This window comes from Danio aesculapii, chromosome 15 (assembly GCF_903798145.1).
Source record: "Danio aesculapii chromosome 15, fDanAes4.1, whole genome shotgun sequence".
Lineage (NCBI taxonomy): Eukaryota > Metazoa > Chordata > Actinopteri > Cypriniformes > Danionidae > Danio > Danio aesculapii.
In genome coordinates this window covers 6,109,363-6,116,846 of record NC_079449.1, presented here as the reverse complement: position 1 = coordinate 6,116,846, position 7,484 = coordinate 6,109,363, and the positions used below count along the sequence as shown (strand labels likewise).

General features: G+C 39.5%; 1 protein-coding gene across 1 annotated transcript in view; it reads right to left on the bottom strand.

Annotated features, from left to right (window-relative positions):
* Positions 1 to 6,871, bottom strand: part of si:ch211-181d7.1 (NACHT, LRR and PYD domains-containing protein 3) — a 16,074-nt gene extending 9,203 nt beyond the window's left edge. Inside the window, exons 1-6 of the mRNA XM_056474054.1 lie at positions 6,816 to 6,871; positions 6,495 to 6,617; positions 3,967 to 4,089; positions 3,676 to 3,798; positions 3,440 to 3,514; positions 115 to 1,914 (exon numbers count right to left, since the gene is read on the bottom strand). Of these exons, the coding sequence (XP_056330029.1) occupies positions 115 to 1,914; positions 3,440 to 3,514; positions 3,676 to 3,798; positions 3,967 to 4,089; positions 6,495 to 6,617; positions 6,816 to 6,871 (2,300 nt within the window). The remainder of the gene's footprint in view (positions 1 to 114; positions 1,915 to 3,439; positions 3,515 to 3,675; positions 3,799 to 3,966; positions 4,090 to 6,494; positions 6,618 to 6,815) is intronic.
* Between the last annotated feature and the right edge of the window lie 613 nt (positions 6,872 to 7,484).

Here is a 7,484-nt window from a genome sequence, read left to right as displayed (position 1 = left end):
AGAACTACATTGACACCTAAAATCTAGATGTCTTATTACCAATGAAGATTTACAATTTACAAGCTTGTTTCTTTGAGTTTTAACATTGATGTGAATGTTCTATTTGATACTTACTGAACTAATCTGACCTCTTTAATCACTGGCACAAGTTTCTTAAAAACGTGCAAATTTTCAGCTTTATTGTTTCCTTCAACAAACGTCTTGAAATCAAATTCATTCAGCTCCTCCTCTGAAGTCAGAAGCACAAAAGCTACAGCTGACCAATGGGAAGAAGAGAGTTTGGACTCTTTTATTGTTCCAGATCTCAGATACTGCGTTACTTCCTTCACTAGTGAATGATCCCCCAGTTCATTCAGACAGTGAAACAAATTAATAAATTTCTCTGGAGAGTGAGTGGTCCTGATCTTCTTCTTGATGTAATCAGCTGTTTCCATGCTGTCTGAGCAGCATCTTGTCAGTTTTGTTAGCCCTTGTAGGAGAATCTGATTATTTTCGACTGACAATCCCAGAAGAAACCGAAGGAAAAGGTCCAGGTCTCCATTTTTACCCTGTAGAGCCTCATCTACAGCTCTCTGATGCAGCTCGGATATTGAAACTTGTTTTGATGGCTTGGGTTTAAACCAGTCCCTAATCATGGAGTGCAAACTTTGTTTAGTAATTGGTTCAAACACATTTCTGTTGTGGTTTGTGAAGGAGAGGTGCACATATAGAGCTGCTAGATGTTCCTGAATGCTCAGATGAACAAAGCTGAAGACTTTCCCCTGATACAAGCCAAACTCCTCTCTGAAGATCCGAGTGCACAATCCTGAGTAAACTGAAGCTTCTGCCACATCAATGCCACACTCTCTCAGGTCTTCCTCATAGAAGATCACATTGCCTCTTTCCAGCTGCTCATACGCCAGTTTCCCCAGTTTGAAGATCATGTCTTTGTCTTTTTTTCCAGTATACTTCATGTCTTTGGTGTTGATCTGTGTCATCAGGAAGTGTGTGTACATCTGAGTGAGAGTCTTGGGGATCTCTGTAGTCTCTGCTTCACTCAACATCTTCTCCAGAACAGTGGCTGAGATCCAGCAGAACACTGGGATGTGGCACATGATGTAGAGGCTCCTGGAGGACTTCAGGTGTGAGATGATTGTATTGGCCAGACTATGATCACTGATTCTCTTCCTGAAGTATTCCTCCTTCTGAGGGTCATTGAAGCCTCGTACCTCTGTCACTCGATGGACACACTCAGAGGGGACGAGATCTGCTGCTGCTGGTCTGGAGGTGATCCAGATGAGAGCAGAGGGAAGCAGATTCCCCATAATCAGGTTCGTCAGCAGCACGTCCACTGATGATGTTTTGGTCACATGTTGTAGAGTCTCATTGATTTTGAAATTTAAGGGAAGACGACACTCGTCCAGACCATCAAAGATGAACAATATTTTGTATTTGTCACTAAAAATGTCAAAGTCTTTAGTTTGAGGGAAAAAGACATGCAGGAGATCTGACAGACTGAGTGTTTTGTCCTTCATCAGATTGATCTCTCTGAAAGGAAGTGGAAATATGAGCTGGACGTCCTGATTCTCCTTCTCTTCAGCCCAGTCCAGGATGAACTTCTGCACAGAGACGGTTTTTCCAATGCCAGCAACTCCCTTCGTCAGCACAGTCCTGATGGCTTTGTCTTGTCCAGGTAAAGGTGTAAAGATGTCTCTGCATTTGATCGGTGTGTCCTCTGTTGTTGATCTCCTGGATTGTGTCTCAATCTGTCTCACCTCATGCTCATTACTGATCTCTCCACTCTCACTCTCTGTGATGTAGAGCTCTGTGTAGATCTCATTCAGGAGTGTTGGGTTACCTTGTTCCGTTGCTCCCTCATACAGACACCGGAACTTATTCTTTAGATTTGATCTAAATATGTTGAGGATTTCATGGCTGCAAAATAAAATATTTACAAATGATCACTCCTTTAGTCAAGACAGTTCTTTCAATTATTTACCATGCCTTAAACCCAATTGAGATGCTGTGGCAAAACTTTAAATGGTCCCTATTAAAAAAATTGCACATACAGTTGAAGTCAGCATTATTAGCCCCCCTGAATTATTAGCCCCCCTGTTTATTTTTTCCCCAATTTCTGTTTAACGGAGAGAAGATTTTTTTTCAACACATTTCTAAACATAATAGTTTTAATAACTCATTTCTCATAACTGATTTATTTTCTCTTTGTCATGATGACAGTAAATAATATTTGACTAGATATTTTTCAAGACACTTCTATACAGCTTAAAGTGACATTTAAAGGCTTAACTAGGTTAATTAGCGTAACTAGGCAGGTTAGGGTAATTAGGCAAGTTATTGTATAACGATGGTTTGTTCTGTAGACTATCGGAAAAAAAAATAGCTTAAAGGGGCTAATAATTTTGATCTTAAAATAGTTTTTAAAAAATTCAAAACTGCTTTTATTCTACCCAAAATTAAACGTATAAGACTTTCTCCAGAAGAAAAAATATTATCAGACATACTGTGAAAATTTCCTTGCTCTGTTAAACATCATTTGGGAAATATTTAAAAAAGAAATCAAAGGGGGCTAATAATTCTGACTTCAACTGTATAATCAGGGCCAAAAACAATTTCATTTTCTTATAATACACATTTAAAAATCACAATATTGTTCAAGAAGTCTGAAATACTTAATTTAAATATTCATACATTCTTTATTCTGCAAATTGTTGCATTCAGTTTGAACGTGTAGTATTACATAGTATGAAATATTCATAAAAACAACAACTGGGGAAAGACAAAATGTATGATTGTGCTGAACACATAATGTACATCATACACACCTTTAATCTAGTGAAAGCTGATCTAAACTGATTGAAATCACAACACATGATAAGCTAAAGTGGCTGCATTTATTATGAACATTATGCATTATTTATTGTTTTTTAAAGTAGTGCAAACACATATCAAATAAATCACATATTCTTTAAAACATAAAAGTCTCCTGTGTAGACATCCTATCAGAAAACTGAGCATAAAGACTTTGCAGAATTATGCACATTATTTTAATGACTGAATAAATCACATTCATTCATGCATTTATACACTAGAATATATACATACAGTGCACTCCCATCCAGCCTGACAGAATGGATGGAATGGAAACAGAATGTACCTTAGCTCAAATTAGAGCTTCACAGCAAAGGCTGTCAATACTTCTGTACTTGTGATTTTTCAGCTTTTTTATTTTTTAATAAATTTGCTACAATTTCAGAAAATCTATTTTGACATTGTCATTATGGGGTATTGTGTGTAGAATGTTGAGGAAATAAATTAATTTAATCCATTTTGGAATAAGGCTGTAACATAAACATGTGGAAAAAGTGAAGCGCAGTGAATACTTTCCGGATGCACTGTATACAGAATATGCATAGTATACATAACACCATTAAAATATTACCTGCATCTGTAGTTAGATGAAGTGTTTTTTACACCATTAACATGTAGTGGTGGATCCATAGACTGATACACAGCTCTATAAAGGAGAATTTATAATATTCAAACATAATGCCTCATAAATAACACAGGACCCCCACATAAGGTAGAAATGCAAAGTGGTAACCACTATTCAAAGTTAATGACTCTAATAAATGTCCTGCCATATTCAACAATGTAAACTAATTAAACATTTATTACCTGTATCTGTAGTCAGATGTAGTGTTTCCATTATTAAAGTGTAGTGGTGGATCCATAGACTGATGACTCTTCGCAGACACACAACTAGAAGCTGATGATCCTGTTCTTACGAAGTTGATTAAACTGTGACAAAGCATTCAAAAACAATGCCTTCAGGTCATCAATAACACGACTCTCACACACAGCCGAAATGCTAAGCTGTCTCCAATACCAACAGCTAATGTATGAACAGCGCACAATTAGACTCTTAGAAATGTCCAGCCCTGTTATAACAGATATTAAATATATTACCTGTATCTGTAGTCGGATATAGTGTTTCCATCATTAAAACGTAGCGGTGGATCCATAGACTGATGACTCTTCACAGATAGACAACTTGAAGCTGGTGATCTTGTTATCGTGAGCTGTGCTGGACTGTGAGAGAGTAGACATAGAGCTCGATAAAACATACTTCATATACAGGTAGTAGGCATGGGACGGTAACCGTTTTCAAGGTATATTCTTTATTTACGTTTTTGTTCTTGTTGTTGTTGGGTTTTTTTTAGGACAACGGTATCTCAAGCCGAAAAGATATCCAAAAATGTTGTTTTAAATTGTAAAGAAATCTGTTTTAGAAACTAATGAAGACAACAGAAGTCAATGATTACCTTGAATTAATTAGCCTGACATGTTTACTGCTCCAAAATATTTGAAATCACAATATCGTCAAACCATGAAACCGTGATCATACCGCCAGAATCTTATACTAGCCTATGACAGGTAGTATTAAACATAATTATACTCATTCATGAAATATTTGGGGCTGAACGGTGACGTAGTGGGTAGCACGTTTGCCTCACAGCAAGAAGGTCGCTGGGTCAGTTGGCATTTTTGTGTGGAGTTCTGTGCATGTTCTCCCCATGTTCGCTAGGTTACCTCCGGGTGCTCTGATTTCCCTCCACAAGTCCAAACACATGTGGTACAGGTGAATTGGGAAGGTTAAATTGTCCGTAGTGTATGTGTGTATGGATATAAGTGATGGGTTGCATAAGTGATGGGTCAATCGATGAAATTGTTTAGGTTTAGGGAAGGGGGAGGGTGGGTCAGCCGATCATTCAGAAAGTCTGTCCAACAGTGAGTCGACAGCGGCCTCTGGTGGGTTTACGCGAGAACAGCAGGCGTGAATGGCACTTGCGAGGGAAATTTGAGATCTCGAAAAGCGTACACGGCGACCTCTGGCGGATTCGCGAAAACAAAAACGTGCTGCCGGGACGTATTTCGCGGTCTCCAGAAACGTCCGTGCAGGTACGTTTTCAGAATGAGCCTGGGTTGAAAACTGCATGATGGTTCAGTGACAGGAAGATAAACACTGCATGTCTACACTAGAAACAAATGCCCGCAACACTGTCTGATTTGCAAACATTAGAAAATAGAAAATAACTCAAGATCATCAATGAGATCAGAGTTGAGAGTAAGAGATCAACAAAAAAATTGTGCCGAATCAGATGACCGAGCCACCTCAGCTGGTTTCTCTCGATGTGGAGGAGCAGCGGCTCTGCTCCAAGCTCCTCCCTGGTGACAGACATCCTCAGCCTATCCCTGAGGGTGTGCCCTGCCTGCCACCTTGCAAAGGAAATCATTCAGGAAGAAACTCATCAACCGCTTGTATCCAAGACCTTGTTCTTTCAGTCATGACCATAGGTGAGCTTAGGAAATTAGATTGACCAGTAAATCGAGAGCTTTGCTTTTCGGCTCCTTTTTTTACCACAATGAACCGGTACATCAAGTGCATTACTGCTGCTGCACCAACCAGCCTGTCAATTAAAAGAATGAACAGAACCGGTGACAAAGGGCAGCCCTGCTGGAGTCCAACATACACCAGGAACAAACCTGACTTATTCCCAGCAATGCAAACAAAACTCCTGCTGTGTTCATACAGGAACCGAACAGCCCTTAACAGATTGCCTCTGATCCCAGACTCCCAGAGCACCCTCCACAGAATGCCACAAGGGACATGGTCACATGCCTTCTCCAAGTCCATTAAACACATGTGAGGCTGAGGAGTGTGATTCCCCCTATAGTTGGAACACACCCTCGGGCCCCCTTCTTAAAAATGAGAACCACCACTCCAGTTGCCCAGTCCAGAGGTACTGTTCCGGACATCCATGCGGTGTTGTAGAGGAGTGTCAGCCAAGACAGCCCCACAATATCCAGAGACTTGAGATGCACATGGTACTGCAATCTACCTTAGTGACTTTAGCTTGGATGATGGGTGAGTCCATCCCTGCATCCCCACTCTCTGCTTCCTCAATGGAAGACATGTCACTGAGATTAAGGAGATTCGCAAAGTATTCCTTCCATCGTTTGACAACATCCCCATTCAAGGTCAACAGCTCCAGACTTCCAGTGTCGGTGTAGAATAGCTTCCCCTTCCTGAGGCACCAGACGGTTTGCCAGAATCTCTTTGAGGTCGACTGATAGTCTTCCTCCATGGTCTCCCCAAACTCTTCCCAGGCCTGAGTTTTTGCTTCCGCAACCACCTGGGCTGTAGCACGCTTGGCCTATTGATACCCATCATCATCATCATCATCATCATCATCATCTGCCTCAGAAATCCTACAGGTCAACCTAGGCTGCCTAGAACTGCTTCTTCAACTTGACGGCATCCCTTACCTCCAGTGCCGGCATGACGAGCACCACAGGCCTGATAGCCACAACTCCCCACAGCCGCATCAACAATGGAGTTGGAGAACATGAACATGAACCACTCGGTCTCTAAACATCATACGATTTGTTTCTTATAAATGTCCAGCCCTGTTATAACAGATAAAAGATAATACCTGTATCTGTAGTCAGATGTAGTGTTTCCATTATTAAAGTGTAGTGGTGGATCCATAGACTGATGACTCTTCGCAGACACACAACTAGAAGCTGATGATCCTGTTCTCTTGAAGTTGATTAAACTGTGACAAAGCATTCAAAAACAATGCCTTCAGGTCATCAATAACACGATTCTCACACACAGCCGAAATGCTAAGCTGTATCCTATAACAACAAGCTAATGTATGAACAGCGCACAATTAGACTCTTAGAAATGTCCAGCCCTGTTATAACAATGTAAATAAAATGTGGATACCATATGTGTATAAGAAATATATTACCTGTTCCTGTAGTCAGATGGTGTGTTTCCATCATTAAAACGTAGCGGTGGATCCATAGACTGATGACTCTTCACAGACACACAGCTGAACGCTGGTGATCCTGTCAGAGATGGGAAGACTTTTAGTAAAATTGATTTAATTACTCAGTGTTTAATTGTTTTTTGAGTATTTGTAATTAGCTTTTTTCTGGACAAAAAATTATGAAAAACTCTGAGAGACAAAAATCTGTGCATGCAGAAATCTTTAGATTTTTGAGCTTAACATTCAATCAGTTTTTTTATTTCTGTAATGATATTAAGTAATATGCAAATGTTTATATTACTTATTTTACAATACAGTTTGGCAAGATATATATCATGGGAGACTTGTTTTGCTTACCAAACAAGTAGATCTAATTAGATTTGCATTGTAAACCTTAAATACAAGTTTAACAGTTATTATTTTTAATGTTTAAAGTTTTTAGTTACTGTATTCCTAAAATCATTTCTAATAAATCCACAAATGTTTTACAAAATTATGCACAGAAATAGCAATAGAATGTCTACAGATTTCATCTTGCCCTGCCTATAAGGTATGAACTACCTTACTTTCTGTTCTCAACAAAGATGTTTTAGGCACCTGATAATAATCCATATGTGAGCGCTTTAAAGCTCTTCTGTGGTCCAGTGA